Genomic DNA, 16,578 nt, shown 5'->3' with positions numbered 1-16,578 from the left:
TGAAATGATGTTCACAGTCAGGTTAATTAACGTATCTATCACCTCACATAGTTACCATTTTTGTATGTGTGTGGTGAGAACACTTTAGACCCACCCTTGTAACAGATTTCAAGTATACAACACAGTATTGTTACCTGTAGTCACCAGGCTATGCATTAGATCCCCAGAACTTATTCATCTTATAACTGAAAGTTTGTACCCTTTTTCCAACGTCTCCCCATTTCCCCACCCCACACCCCAGCCCCTGGCAACCACCATTCTACTCTCTGGTTCTATGAGTTCGACATGCAGATTCCACCTCTAAGTGAAATCATGTAGTATTGGTATCTGTCTTTCTGTGCTTGGCTTATTTCACTCAGACATAAAAAAGGAAGGAACGCCTGCCATTTGTGACAACGTGGATGAACCCACAGGACATTATGCGAAGTGAAATAAGCCATGTGCCCATTTCTTCTGATTAGCAAGTGGCAGAACTCTTAACTCAGATCTCTTTGATTCCAAATCCTATACTCACAACCAGCTGCTAAAGTAGCCCACTGCCCTCCGAACATCTCTAGGATATATCAGGCAAGGAGGATCCATTTCTTTCTTTTTTTTTTTTTTTTTTTTTGGCGGTACGCGGGCCGCTCACTGTTGTGGCCTCTCCCGTTGCGGAGCACAGGCTCTGGACGCGCAGGCTTAATGGCCATGGCTCACGGGCCCAGCCGCTCCGCGGCATGTGGGATCCTCCCGGACCGGGGCACGAACCCGTGGCCCCTGCATCGGCAGGCGGACTCTCAACCACTGCACCACCAGGGAAGCCCAGGAGGATCCCTTTCTTGTCTCCATCGGTCACATGGCAGGACTCAAGACAAATTCCACAATGCACAAAGTATGGGTGAAAGAATAGGTGTCACTGGTGGTCCAGTGATAAAGAATCCGCCTTACAATACAGGGGACACGGGTTCGACCCCTGGTCAGGGAACTACGATGCCATATGCTGTAGGGCAACTAAGCCCACGCACCACAACTACTGAACTCGCGCCCTTCAACTACAGAGCCTGCGTGCCACGAACTACAGAGCCTGCATGCCACAACTAGAGAGAAACTCGAGCCGTGCAACGAAGAGCCCGCGTGCCACAACAAAAGATCCTGCATGCCGCAACTAAGACCCGACACAGCCAACAATAAAATAAATAAATAAATAATAAATCTCAAAAAAAGAAAATGAATAAGCGTCACTGGGGAAACTTGCACTAGAAGAGGCAGGCAAGGGGTTACTCTGTCTTCTCACCATCACCCTGAGGGACATACCAGAGCCTGGACCAGCTGTGGGTTTATGCTCCAGCGAAGGGACTCTGCCCCGACACCTACATGAACTTCCCTTCTTATAGGGCAGGGGTGAGAACAGCCTTGTCAGCTGGGGGGACAATCAAACTACTAGGACACCAGGTAGGCTGGGCTGAGGGGCCAGCTGTGTACAGAAGTTATCTGGGAAAGCCAGCTCTCCTGCCCCTGGGGGCCTTGATGACTGTCAGAGACTGGGTTCAGGCATGGCCCCTCCTGGCAGAGGAGGAAGCCACCAGCCCTAGTGGGAAGCCAAGTTCAGTGCAGCCCCTTACACTGAGAAAAGGGAACCCCCTTACCCCTGGGGTTTACAAGACTGTTAACTCCTTGAGGACAGAGACTACACCATGCCTGTCTTTGTATCCTGGCATACAGCAGGTGCTCGATAAATCCTTGTCCAATGAATACATGAATGCATACCAAGCACAGGACAGGCCCTGTTGATAGAGATGTGACAGTGGTGGTCCCTGCCTTCCGTGACCTAACACTCTAGGGTGATGACAGATGCAGATAATGTGTAAAAAACGGGATGTGTCTGTAGTGACTACCATGGAATCACAAGGGTAACAAATTGCCTAACTCCTGGGAAGGGGGAAATAATAAGGGCACAATCAGGGAAGGCTCCCTGGTGGAGGTGATGATGAGCTAAGAGCTGAGAGATGAAGAAATTCTGCCTGATAGGCTACAGAGCCTTCCCCCAGAGGGCAAAACATGTCAGAGGTCCCTTAGCATGAAAAATGCAGTTTCGGGGGAGAACCCTGAATAGTCCAGTCTGGCCAGAGCCCAGGGTGGCTGTGGGCCGGATCAAGATGAGCCACATGAATCCTGTTTAAGCCTTTATCCTGTGAGCAGTGAAGAATTATTGATGGGTTTCAGGCTGGGACTCAGCAGTTTCCTCCTGTGTCACATCAATGTAAGGATGTGGGGCTGTGGACTTGGAAGGAGGAGTTGCCACGATGCTAGAGGGGCCTCATTTCTACGCCCACAGTGGCTGTGAGCTACGCTACACAGGCTGTGCCTGCGCTCAGCCAGCACGTAGCGGGTGAGCAGGTTTAGTTTAGTTTAGTTTTGTTTTGTTTTAACATCTTTACTGGAGTGTAATTGCTTTACAATGGTGTGTTAGTTTCTGCTGTATAACAAAGTGAATCAGGTATAAGTGTACATATATCCCCATATCTCCTCCCTCTTGCGTCTCCCTCCCACCCTCCCTATCCCACCCCTCTAGGTTTAGTTTTAAGAACGAGTTTCTTGCAAGAAAGCCTTTCCCCTCCTCTTTCCCTCCTAATTATCCCTCTGGAGACTGCAATTATTTTTTTTCAAGGAGCCTGCTTGCCCAGCTAGGAGCTAATACATCACTGAAGTCCCCCAGGCAGCCAGGCCTTTCAGAACACATACACAGAGTGTACAGATTGAGCAGGAAATGAAATCTTCCAGAGAACCCTATCAGTGATAATCAGGGGTGTACCGGCCCTGCTCAGAGGCCCCGCACAGCACGTCCCTCTGTGGACAGTGGAGCCACAGAAGCTGTCTCTGTCCCACTGGGTGGGTCAGAAAATGCCATTTCCAGAGAGCCTCAAGCTGACAAGTGAGTGTTTGGATTTTGTGTGTGCGTGTCTTTTTCGGTAAGGGCCGCAGAAGTCTGTGATTTTTCCATTAGGGAGAAGATAAAATATGGACTTTTGTGCACACATCTCCACCGGCATACACAAATATGCTTCTTCCTCGTTGTTCCCAGACTTGGGAACCAAAACCTTGCCTTTCTATTTTTTCTCTTCAGCAAATATTGACTGCGCCCCTACTAAGTGCCAGCCATCTCCTAGGTGCTGAGAGCACAGCCATGAGCAAGACACACACCAACACTCTCCTTCTGGAACTTCCAGTCCATGGCTCGGGGCAGGGGTGGGCAGAGACATCCGTCAGATAAATATATAACATCTCAGGTAGTAATGAGCGCCATCGTGTTACTTATGAGGGTGCCTTTTATTAAGGCTGTGCTTCCCAAGCTTCTCTGATCGTGAGTCCTGGGGCAGGGGGCTTGTTAAAAATGTAGGCTCCTGGGCTGTACCCCAAACCCACTGAAGCTGAATGTCCTGGGACTCTTTAAGGCGCACCCCCAGGTGATACTCCTGGGCTACCATATTGAAGGCTATGCGGCTAAAGGAACACGCAGCCCCCAGCCATGGTTCTTAGCCCTGGGGGGCCCACTTGGATCATCTGAGGAGCTTTAAAGTTGCAGGTACCGAGGCCTCCGCGCCCACCCAGAGATTCTTATTTAATTAGTCTGGTGTGGGGTTATTTACATATTTCCAAAGCCCTCCAGGTGGTCCCAGAGTCCAGCTTGACTTCCCCGACTCCTCCTCTCCCAGCCACACTACAGATGACCACAGCCCTGTCCTCTTTCAACATTAGAGGGAGCCTTGGGCAACGGACAGAGTGCAGATGGCAAAACAGAAATGGCACAAGATGTGTTCCTTTCAATCTCATTTTACCTTCATATATTGGGAGGTGTTTTTTTTTTGGTTTTTTTTTTTTTTGCGGTACGCGGGCCTCTCACTGTTGTGGCCTCTCCTGTTGCGGAGCACAGGCTCCGGACGCGCAGGCTCAGCGGCCACGGCTCACGGGCCCAGCCGCTCCGCGGCATGTGGGATCTTCCCGGACCGGGGCACGAACCCGCGTCCCCTGCATCGGCAGGCGGACTCTCAACCGCTGCGCCACCAGGGAAGCCCTATTGGGAGGTTTTGATTGAAGCAGAGCTTGGATTCCCCTCAGCCTGTGAGCCTGAGCACATGTGGCCATGATGAAGTTTTTAAAATGGCACAGCGACCCCCTCGCCCCAGGACTATCTGCTGGAACCTTCCTCTGCCCAAGGCCAGAATGTCAAGAAAAGGCCAAGCTTCATAAGGTAAACACCGGTAACTTCTGAGGACTCGAGGTAACCTCTGAATAGGCACCTACCTTTGATACTGGATCTTTGATCAATTTATTGAGCACCTATGTCATGCCAGGTATTGTGCTAGGAAGGCAAAAACGAACGAGAAACACACCCAAGATGCTGGTGTCTGTGGAAATAAATGGATGGATACCTAGTACGTTCTACACAAGGGGGTGAGGTCTTAGTAGTTGGATGCAGGAAGTGCCAAGAAATTACAAGAAGGGGTTCACAGAGGATATGACTTTCCTTTGGACTTGGAAAGATGAGTAGACATTTACCAGGGTGAAAGAGACAAGAGAGATGAGCAAGAGTCTTAAAAAAAAAAAAAAAAACCCAGCAAGTGCAAAACATATGAAAGAGCAGGATGTGTCTGGGGAGTCGATTTTGTGTCCAGCATAGTATGAGCACCAGATTGCCAGGAGGTGGCAAGAGATAAATTCTGGAAAGGTAGGCAGCAGCCTTGAGTACCAGGTCAAGGAATGTGGGCTTTCTTCAAAAGAATAACTGATGGTTGACAAGATTGGATTTGCTTGAGAAGGAGTTCCCTGGTGGACACAGACTGCAGAATAAATTGAAAGGGAGACGAGAGTAGAAGCATGGAGGTCAGAGAAAAATCTGTGGTGTATGAGTGCTGGGGGAGGGGGAGGGGGAAACTTGAGAACTTACGAGAACGACAGACATTAGATGTGAGAAGGGGTCAAAAATGACTCTGACGTTTTTCTGCCTTGTGAGTGGATTCACAGTGATATCACCTACACAAACAGGCAAAAGAGAGAAGTAAGCTTAGAAGGAAAATGGGGAGTTCAGTTGTTGAGATGAGGTGTCCACTCCACAGACAGTTGGACGTTCCAGTCCCTAGTGTGGGAAAGTTGGAGCTGCAGTTACAGGCTTGTGAGGAGTCGACAGCTCCTGGGCAGTGCTAATGGCTGGGGAAGGCATGAGGTCATCCAGGAAGATGATGTAGAGTAAGAGAAGTGGGAGATAGACTCCTGGGAAGGTTCCCGGTGGTTTGGAGAGAGTTGAGAATGTGAAAAGGGATGAGGGCTTCATTGCATAACTGGATTAGGTTGTTGGCTTCATGTAATCTCAGACATATTGATGGAAACTTTACTTGTGCCATGGCTGTGGGAGACTTTGCAGATGTAGATGCAAATAAGGTGCACCTGCCCTCCCTCATGGAGTTTATAATCAAGTAGGGGTGAGCGTAGCTTCCACAGAGAGGAAGCCAAGTTGTGTATGGCACGTTGGAGTTCTTGGGTTGCAAACTACAGAAACGGACTCTAACTTAAAGTAGTCCAGAAACAAACAAATTAGAAGGATGTGCAGTAACTCACGGAATACAGAGGAGAGTGGGAAAAGCAGGTCTCAGAAAGGGCAAGAACCCAGAGAGCTGAAGGGATTTGGTAAAAGAAACCGATAGGGAGGCTCTTCCCTGCTCCTGTGTCTGGTTGGAAGATTCAGTCCACTTTCAGTCTTTATGATACATTTTTGTCTTTATGACACAATTGGCACTAATTAGCCTAACTTCAGTCCTGCACCCTCCCCTTGGGCTGCTAAGATTTTATCTAAAGCAGGAGTGGTGGTTCCTTAAAAAAATCTGGGAGCTGCTACCAGATGTGGTGGAAATTGTTGCTTAGCAGGTTAAAATAACAGATGGGAGGTAAGTCCAAATGACGAGTGCTAGACCATTCTTTCAGCAATTTTTGCAGAGCTACACAGAAAAGGACGCTGAAGCTTAAAAGGGTTACAGGGTGAGAGAAAAGTTCAGCTGTTTGTTAGCAGCTGGAAACAAATCAGCAAAATTTGAACAATGACATGAGGAGGAAAAATGAGCCTAAGGAAAAGCCTAATGGCCCCTTCCCACCACAGAGCAGGGAGGTGTGTGTCCAGATGGTCTCCTTGTACATTATCATCCCACAGGCCTCCTGTGCTCTATTCCAGTGACCGAATGAGAAATAAATATATAGGGGTGTCCTTTGGTGGGATAGATTGGAGTACACGTTTGACTCACGATGTGATGACCTTGGTGTCATGTTGTTTACAGTCTGGTGTTTGTATCTTCCTTAGTGTCTGCAATTTGGTTTTGTAGCTGATATGCCAATTAGGAATTAGAAGGGTGGAACGTCACTTCAGTGCACAGCTGGGGGAATGAAGATCACTGGAATTGGTCAGAATTTCCCAAACTGGTAACAAAAAGGTGTGTCAATTGGTGCTCCTGGCAAAAGTTCACAGCTCCTTGGTCACATAAGCTTTGGAAATGCTGCACCTTCAACTCCTCTCTTGGATGTTCTTTAGCGTATTAAAGGATGTTGCAAAGAGGGACTTCCTTAATGGTCCAGTGGTAAAGAATCTGCCTTACAATTCAGGGCACTTGGGTTCGACCCCTGGTCAGGGAACTAAGATCCCACATGCCATGGGGCAACTAAGCCTGTGTGCCACAACTACAGAGCCCATGCGCCCTGTGCACCACAACTAGAGAGAAGCTCGCGTGCCACAACTAGAGAGAAGCCTGCGCACCGCAACAAAGGATCCCGCATGCCTCAGTGAAGATCCCGCGTGCTGCAACTAAGACCTGACGCGGCCAAAAATAAATAAAATAAATAATTAAATAATAAATAAATCTTTTTTAAAAAAGGATATTGTGAAGAAATCTGTTTCATGGCTTATCAGGTCAACTTTTTGTGTGCTGATATCAATAACCCCCATGAAGTTTGGAAAGTCTTTAAGTTTAAATGCACTGTCACATATATGTAATTTCATCTACTCTTGTCATAAAGGCCAAAACCTCATTACAATGTATGCCAAGGTCGTAAAATATTATAGGCAGATGTCTAAGAAAATCCAGCCAAAGAATTCTATTCAAGTACACCTGTGATTATTTGCCAAGAATGATATCCAACTTAGAAATGGCCTTCTCAGTATTAATAAATACTTTCAAAGTTTCAAGCCATGAGGGTGCGTTATAGACTCTGGGCCTAGAAGCAAATTATCAGTCGTATCAGCTTATCAGCTGCAAAGAGAATTTGAAGATTCAAGGGGATAATGGGTAGATTTGCAGGGAAGGCAGTAGGGGAAGGGATCTGACAGCACAGGTGGGCAGGTGAGCCCTTGCCTACCTTGTCTTCTGAGATTAGTGGGAGGGGTTCAGGATGGATAATAGTCACTTTCAAGGTGAAGGAGAGGAAGACTGAAGGAGTGGAGGGGTGGCAGCTTATCCTTTTCTAGAGTAGTGGGAGACTAGTTGTGTGTTAGGGTGGTTGAGCATGGCTGAGAGTTTATGGTGAGAATTTGGAACACTTACTATGAGGAATGATGGGGGCACTGTAAAGACAAACATAAAAGATTATTGAGCAGTGTTGAGGGCTCAATTTAAGCTAGAATTAATAAATATATAAAGGAGAAGCAATCCTCTGTCAGGATCAGCAATTTTCTCTACTGCTGTTTGACAACACAAAGACGGAATTAGAAAGAAAAGCTGGCAAGACGCATTATTAGAGATTGGAAGAGCAAGTATTACAAAGAAATTAATGTTGATGATGATGGCGATGGTGGTTAGGGTTAGGGTTAGGGTTAGATGTGAAGATGATGCTATTGAAATGATTGTTCACTGGGTCCAGAGAAGGTTTAGAAGAAAGTGAAATCAAGAATATCACAGATGTATCTGAAGATCGGGTATCAATACAATGAATCCGAAACCGTGGTAAAGGTAGAAAGAAAGAAGGTTGTAGTCTGTGTGTGTATCCTGTGGCCGCCATAACAAATGACCACAAAATGGATGTCTTAAAACAATGGAGATTTATTCCTTCACAGTTTTAGAGGCCAGAATTCTGAAACCAAACTGTCAGCAGGGTTGGTTCCTCCCGGAGGCTCTGAGGAAGAATCTGCTCCGTGCTTCTCTCCTGGCTTCTGGCACAGTTCTGCCAACTGTGCTTGCCATTTCTTCGCTTGTAGACGTATCATTACATGCTCTGTCTTCATCGCCAATTGCCTCCTTCTCTGTGTATCTCTTCTCTCCTTCTCTTCTTTTCTAAGGATATTCCTTACAAGGAACCCTAATCCAGGATGACCTCATCTTGAGATCCTTAACGTACTTCCATCTGCAAAGACTCTTTTTCCAAATAAGGTCACATTCATAGGTTCTGGGTGGAGGATCACCATTCAACCCACAACATCGTCCTAGAGTGGAATTTCAGTGTGAATCTTTTCAGAATTAGGGCAATTCCGAGGACAAGACCTATGGTATGGCCATGAGAAAGAGTTGCTAAAAGGAAGAGAAAAAGGAGATATTTGGTCAAAGAACTGTAAGACCAGATTACTGAAGAGAGATGACGATAGGGGCTGGGATGAAGAAGACCAGGTACCAGGCACCTCTATTCCAGAGGACTGTGAAGATGCATTCTGTGGGCGTTGGGAAGCTGTAGTGTTAAGAGTGGGGGAAGGACGCTGTGTTGGTGGTTCTCACCCGTACCTTCACATTAGAATCATCTGAGGAGCTTCAGAAAGGAACCCACCCCCAAATATTTTTAATCAGTTGGTCTAGGATGGGGCTCAGACATTTGTGGGTTTTTTTTTTTAACTTTCTTGGGTGATCTAATGAACAGCCAGGATTAAGAAAAACTGGTTAAGGGTAAAACACAACCTTCAGAAAGAAGTAGCAGACTTCCCTGGTGGCGCAGTGGTTAAGAATCCACCTGCCAATGCAGGGGATGCGGGTTTGATCCCTGGTTCGGGAAGATCCCACATGTCGCAGAGCAACTAAGCCCGCGCACCACAACTACTGAGCCTGTGCTCTAAGCCTGTGCTCTAGAGCCTGCGAGCCACAACTACTGAAGTCCATGCACCTAGAGCCCGTGCTCTGCAACAAGAGAAGCCACCGCAATCAGAAGCCCGCGCACTGCAACTAGACAAAGCCCGCGCCCAGCAACGAAGACCCAACGCAGCCAAAAATAAAAACAAAATTTTTATTTTATTTAAGAAAACTGTAGCGACTGGGAGCCAGAGGTGTTCTCCTTCACAAGGGCCTGAAAGAGACACACCTGAGAAGGAGACATCAGCGTGTCCCACCATCCTCCCTTAAACCTTAAGCAAACCAGGAAATTAAAAAGTAAGGGAGCAAGAGGTTGCATTAGGGCTTCCGACTGAGGTCCCAACCAGCCTGCAGTTCTGTGCTTCTTCAGTCTTATACCAAGGAGGGAAAGACATCAGCACTCATTTCTAAAACACATGTTATTCCTACAAAGCATGCCTTTCCTCCCCCCAAAAGATTTTCTTAATATATTTAGAGAAGTATCTTTTGCCAGAACAATATTCGGTGGCTTCCTTTGTTTTTTTTTAATATGTAATAAACACAATAAAAATTTCAAGCAGCGTAAAAGATTACACAATACAAACTAATTCTCATTTATCCCTGACCTCCTGGCTCTGCTCCCATTCAAGTACCCTCCCCAGAAGCAATTATTTGATTGGTTTCTTGGTATCTTTCCTGAGATAAACAAGTTGTATCTTGCTTTTTTGCATTTAAGCACTAAATCTTGGAAATCATTCCATAAGAGTACACGCAGGTCTACCTAACTCTATTAATCGGCTATTCCATCAATTTATTTATTTCACACGGATGGACATTTAGGTTGGTTCTTGTCTTAAAGCAAACTGTTAAAGACCTAAAAAACAAAGTCAACAAGAGTTAAAGTGGGTTCTTCATCAGATGAGAGCAGGTGAGCCTCAAATGTCCCGTTGCTGAGGGGGCGGGTGCTTCACTAGGGAGCTGGGCGGAAGGAAGTGATCGCCAGGCCCCCAACAGAGCCCCGGCTGATCATGTGCGTTTCTGCCCCGCAGGAGCCTGATGCCCCGGACCCTCGAGAGCCAGATCACGCTGGAGAAGACCCCCAGCTACTTCGTCACTCAAGAGGCCCCTCGCCGGATATTCAACATGTCCCGAGACACCAAGCTGATAGTGGTCGTGCGGAACCCCGTGACCCGCGCCATCTCCGATTACACGCAGACGCTCTCCAAGAAGCCGGACATCCCCACCTTCGAGGGCCTCTCCTTCCGCAACCGCACCCTGGGCCTGGTGGATGTGTCCTGGAACGCCATCCGCATAGGCATGTACGCGCTGCACCTGGAGAGCTGGCTGCGCTACTTCCCGCTGGCCCAGATCCACTTCGTCAGCGGCGAGCGGCTCATCACTGACCCAGCCGGCGAGATGGGGCGGGTCCAGGACTTCCTGGGCATTAAGAGGCTCATCACGGACAAGCACTTCTACTTCAACAAGACCAAAGGATTCCCTTGCTTGAAAAAAACAGAATCGAGCCTCCTGCCTCGATGCCTGGGCAAATCGAAAGGCAGAACTCATGTACAGATCGATCCGGAAGTGATAGACCAGCTCCGGGAATTTTATAGACCTTATAATATTAAATTTTATGAAACTGTTGGGCAGGACTTCAGGTGGGAGTGAGCCATCGAGATGCCAGGGCTCTTCCACTTGTCTCTTCCGTGAGGTTTGCCCTGAGAGCCCTTGACCCTCTTCCCCCAGGGAACCCAGGCTCCAACCCCTGTTCCCATCTCGGATTTCATTATCCTGGAACCCGGGAGCCCAGCTAAGGCCAAGAGACCAGGGGGGTCCCTGACACTAGCCCTCCCAGTCTGTCCATGCAAAGCTGATCTGCTTCTGACATGTCTGGTCAATTCTGAATGGTTTCCCTTCAGCCCTTAAGAGGCCTTGGGAAATTGCTTTAGGAAGAGTGGGAGTGCGTCTTCCAATTATGATACATATTATAAGGGATGATGGTCTGTTGCTATGAACACAGCAGTCTGTCCCTGTCACCGTCCACCCTGGAGTGGGTTTGTTAATTTCGAGCGGCATGTACCTCCCCTCTCAGCTTAAGTCTCCAAGCCACCCTGGGTGATGGATGGGGGACCAGCCTCGTCCTCCTGACCTTAGCAGCTCGTGGCGAGATTACAGAGCTGGAAGTGTCCCCCTGGCCACTCCTAGGAGACAGACCCTTTGCTGATGAAATAAACCAGTGAGTTCAAAGCCTGTGGTCTCAACTCTGCTTGAACTGTCTTTGAAAACCGCTCTGTGACTCTCCCTGCTCCCTGTGGGCAAAGGCACATAATTCTGCTGTTACGGGTACTTTCCTCACGCGAGCTTTCATGTTCAGCATGCGACAGAATCACGCTTGTCCATGTGAAATAAATACGGCTCTCTCGTGTCCTCGTGGCTGGGCTTTCTCTGTCAGGCCTGGAGCACGGCGCATTCACCCAGCTCCTCCAAGCAAGATGGGGCTGCGCTGGGGACGGTCTGGGAGGGCAGCGAGGGAAGAAGCAAGGGGGTGGAGGAGGGAGAAGAAGAGGTTCTTGCTGGCAGAGCCTGGGGCGGTCAGTGGGGACATCCTCTTTCTGAAACATAGTCTGACGGTGTCAGCTCTCTGTTGAAGCTTTACATCTGAAGTGAAGCCAAACCAGAGGCTGATAGGACATCGGACATGTTTCCGCTTGGCCAGCATGATGTTTTGAAATAATTTCCAACATTTAAAACTTGGGAGTGTTCATATAAAAATATAGATTTCCAGCTTCTATTTTCAAAATTTTTATTAGAGTATAGTTGATTTACATTGTTGTGTGAGTTTCTGCTGTACGGTAAAGTGAATCAGTTATACGTATACATATAGCCACTCTGTTTACATTCTTTTCCCGTATAGGTCATTACAGAGTATTGAGTAGAGTTCCCTGGGCTATACAGTAGGTCCTTATTAGTTAATTTATTTTATACATAGTAGTGTGTATATGTCAATCCCAATCTCCCAATTTATCCCTCCTCCCCTCCCCCCTGCTCACCATAAGTTTGTTTTCTACATCTGTGACTCTATTCCTGTTTTGTAAAAACGTTCATTTGTGCTAGTTTTTTAGATTCCACATATAAGCAATATCATATGATATCTGTCTTTCTCTGTCTGACTTACTTCAGTCAGTATGACATAGAGACTTGGCCACACTGAGCCTGTGCTCCAGCATGGCCACAATGGCTGTCACCTTTGGATGGGACCTGCACTCCTCGGTGTTTCAGTTCCCACCTGGCCCCCCTCACCATCTGCCTGACCCTGTAGGCATTTGCGTTCACAGCCCTGCTTTGAGTGTGTACCGTGGCCTCAGAATGAAGTCCGAATCCTCCAGCGTGGTGCCCAAAACAACCCCAATGTCGGTTTGGGGATTAGCCACGTCTCCTCCCTCACCCAGCCTTACAGAACTACGTGTCTTTTCTTGATCCTTTTCTGTCTCCGTGCCTTGCTTGGAATGCTTTCCCCCGTGTGTCTCCAGCTAATGGAAACCCCTGCTCCTGTAAGACTTCACTCAGCTGTCGCTGCCTTGATATTTGTGAAACCTTCCCCAATCAAGCTGAGTTATCCGCTCGCTCTTCTGCACTTGGTAGTTTGTATGCATCTCAGTTCCAGCTTTTATCACACTAGAGTATCGTTTGTGTAAATGCCTGTCTTGACCATAGACCGTGAACTCCCTAAGAGTCAAGATTGTATCTTGCTGGCCTGTCGTAGGCACACAGCAAGTGTTTGATGGATGAAGGTGTGAGTGTGTGGATGGATGTTGGAGGTCTGGTGGCATGGACAGGAATGCCCCATGGAACTGCACTTCTGGGACACTTCCCAGGTAGCTCCACAGGACACACAGGTAGCTGGGAAGGATTGCTGAACCTCCAGGGGCCACTTTGCCTTTGTCTGCTCTGTCAGGCGTCATGGAAGCTTCCTGGAAATAAGAGTCTGGATTACAAGACTTACAAACATAAGATATTAGCTCTGGGTCTTAGCCCATCTTTCCACCCCAAGCATCTCAGGAGATCAAATGACTGAGAACATGGTACCAAGAATCCGGTTCTGGGAGCCTGCCCCCTCTGGGCATCCCCCATGGGCATGGAGAAGGGACACAGAGGCCAATGGGAGCTGCTACCACCCCGAAGCTGAGCCCTGAATCTCTGGTGATCAGAAGAAGGATGAGTTGTATGTGGACATTAATGAATTGCCCTTATAAATTCCCCATCCAAAAGTATTTGGTGTCCTGTGATCCCGGGCCACACGGTGGCCAAGGCTGTATCCAGAGGGTGATCGAATTACATTGGGACACAAAGGAAAAACCCAAGAAAGAGGCAGTGAAATTCGGTTGTTTATCCTGATGAGGGAGAAGCCGGTCAGAATTAATGCAGCTTTATTCCCTTGCATTATTAGTATTCACAGACCTCCCAGACTAAGTAGCCTCTAAGTATTAATAAATAGGTCAGAGTCTATTGTAATTAGCATATCAATCATCGTATGCAAATGAAGAGGCTAAAGTACCTTACAAATCCTAAACGAGTGAAATCAGGTGTATACGTGAGTCTGCTCAGCAACCTCTGATTTTTAATCCAGTGCAAGGGTACCCTTCCTCCCAGGCTGCCCAAGGGCAAACTTGCACAAGTTCCAAATTAGTGTGGTTTAAATAGATGAGGTCTGACTATTCAATCTGAGACAAAAAAGCCTCCTCCGGGCCTGAGAGTGTGTGTGTGTGTGTGTGTGTGTGTGTGTGTGTGTGTGTGTGTGTGTGTGTGTGTGTGTGTGTGTGTGAATCGTCTTCCTCTCTCACTCACAGTCCAGGGTGCATGGTGATTCCAAACTACCGGAGAATCAGGTTCCTTCCATCCTGGAGCTCACAGTTCACGATGGCTCATTCCACACTCACCAGCAGGGAGTGTAGAAATCAGTGGAGGTCGCCCGAAAGAGAACACGCAGAGCCTCCTGACCCTTCAGGTGTGCCCTGAAGGTGGCTATTGGCTCCGTGAAGCTGGAGGTGGGCTAACTAGAAGCGGGCATCCTATGTGATTGTCTTATGGGCATACTTGACTTTCTCTGGTGGGTCCTCAGTTAAAGCAGGGACATTAAAGTAGGACAGCTGGCAGTCACCGAGCAGGTCCTGACCGTTCCAGGCCAGTTGCTCCAGGGGTATGGGTCAGAGCTCTGTTGTCATATATGGTCTGGCCGCTTTCCTTTCAAATATTCAGTGTCCTGGGAGCAAAAGGGAGCATGGGCAGAACAAACCTCTGCCAGTCAAGGCTGCAACGTCCTTTTTACTCACATGTTCCTCGTATTGTGAACAGCGCCCCCTAAGCTTGTGCGAGGATAGTGGTACTCTTTTCGCTCTCATCACCTTGGGTAGAACTCTTAGATGCGAGGGGAGTAGGGAAATATAATCTGTCATTTTGGTGGCACAGGGCCCGGCTAAAACTGGGGTCTTCTATAGAAGCAGGGGAGAGCAGATATTGGGGGACACCTAGCTGTACGGGGCACAGAACCCTATCCACGCATCAAAGCTTCCAGCTGCGTCTGGATCTCTTGCGTCTGAGTGTCGCTCTGTAAGTGTGTTTCTCTGAGCCTATCCGAATGTGCCTACACCTGTGTCAGCCTTGCTTTCCCTGCCTCTGTCTAAAGACAATATATGATTGGGAGCCCAGTAGGTCTGAGTTTGAATCCTACCTCTGCTCTTCCCTACCTATATGATCTTGGTCAGATTGTCAACTTCTTAGAGCTAGTTTTATCCTTAGTAAACTGGGACAGAAATTGTACCTACGATAAGGGGTTTGTTGTGAGTCTAAGGTGAGAAAGTACGCGCCTGACACACAGTAGGTGCTCACTTGTATTCCCTTTATTTTCACTTATTCGGTTCCTGGCAGTGGAATCCACCACTCCTGTCAGCTTAGATCCACCGCAGCTCTAACAGAACCAAGCTCGTAGCAGTTTCCTCCATCCTATCTCTTCCAATGTGCCTAGGAATTAAGTTACTCTCACAACCCAGGAGCAAGTGGCTGACTCTAAACTGATGAGCTGCAAAGATTTCGGCCCAATAAACTCAATACCCATTACGCCCAGGGCAGCATGATCACTCACCCTGGTTTTCCCAGGACAGATCCAGTGTATAGCTGATGTCCTGGAGAAATTATTGACACTGCCCCTTCCACACTCAGCAGGGCCCCAGTTTGGGTGGCAAATTCCCTGGTGTCCTTACTGCCCCCAGGCCAAAATTGTCCCAGTGTTCTGCTCCTGCTGGCCTAGACCCTGGGTCCAGTCTTCTTCTAGGTTTTCTTTGGTTCTGACCGTTTGCCATACCTACTACTCTGATCTTACCCTGAACTCCAAAAGCAGTTTATTCTTCCTAAAGAGCTGATCCTCGAGATAGCATGGCTGGCTCCTTCTCATCGTCCAGTTCTCAGCTCAAATATCTACCTAGAGTTGTCCTCCCTTCCCCCTGTCATTCTCAGTCTTGTGATTCTGTTTTCCTTCCATTATGGACTTACTGCTATCTGGCATTATATGTGAGTTTACTGGTTGATACCTTTCTCCCCCCTGGGTCTGGAAGCTCCAGGAAAGAAGAGACCATGTCCATCTTCCTCAGCACAGTGCCCAGGGTACAGTAGGTACTTAATTATTATTTGAGTAAATGAATGAACTACTGGGGCTCTGTACCCTGAACGCATAACCCCACTGCTTAACCCCAAGAAAGGATGCTGTCCATAGCTCTACCTTCTGCCTGGGATCTCTTAGGTCTCTTGGGGTCTTTACTGCCATTATTAGCCTATACAGCACCATTGTGAGGGTTAGGAAAAGGCACTCCCTCTTGGCAGATAAATAGAAAGGGTGCCCCTTTGGTATGCACACAGCCTTTGGGGGACACACTATAGCAAACAGAGTGCAGGTTGGACATCAGCCTCCACGCCCCCTGCCACTCCCAGCTGACATCTTTGTGTAGGGCACAGACGGCACCATCACGCGTGGCAGTCCTGACGGCCATTCCTCCCATTCACTGAGATTCCCTGGCCCTGAATGCACCTGAAAGTAGCACTGAGACATCCAGGATGCTTTCTGTCCTCCCAGCTTCCTGCCCTGTCTTTGAGGCGCTCCTCCATCCCCACTGGTGTCGTGATGCGTAGTGGCTCCCCACACTCCACATTCAGTCCCTCTGGTCTGTGCACACGTGTCTGAGGATGCATGCTTACGTGTGGGTTTGTGTCTTCTCGTATGTGTGTGTCTGTCTCTTTCCTATATCCTCATACACACTTATTAACACTCAAATCTAGTCAACATTTACTGAGTGTTTGCAAAAGGAGAGTATGGAGGTCACAACAGACAACCTTTGTTGAATGCTTTTTCTGTGTCGGCTGGTGGGCTTTCCATATCTTATCAACCCTACAAAGCAAGTCCTATTTCAAAGTCCAGTGAACACAGGGCAGACGGGTGTGGTGGTTACAAACATGGGCTGCCTGAGTTCTGACTCAACTCACTGCT

The 16,578-nt window shown here is 48.0% G+C and overlaps 1 protein-coding gene across 1 annotated transcript in view; it reads left to right on the top strand.

Moving 5' to 3' along the window:
* HS3ST2 (heparan sulfate-glucosamine 3-sulfotransferase 2) overlaps positions 1-11,441 on the top strand; it is a 92,608-nt gene extending 81,167 nt beyond the window's left edge. Inside the window, exon 2 of the mRNA XM_082670274.1 lies at positions 10,094-11,441. Within this exon, the coding sequence (XP_082526400.1) occupies positions 10,094-10,712 (619 nt within the window). The 3' untranslated portion in view covers positions 10,713-11,441. The remainder of the gene's footprint in view (positions 1-10,093) is intronic.
* Positions 11,442-16,578: the final 5,137 nt, after the last annotated feature.

This window comes from Grampus griseus (genome assembly GCF_964374135.1).
Source record: "Grampus griseus genome assembly, chromosome: 14".
NCBI lineage: Eukaryota > Metazoa > Chordata > Mammalia > Artiodactyla > Delphinidae > Grampus > Grampus griseus.
Note: the sequence above shows the minus strand (reverse complement) of the source record. Positions and strands in the feature narration are given on the sequence as shown.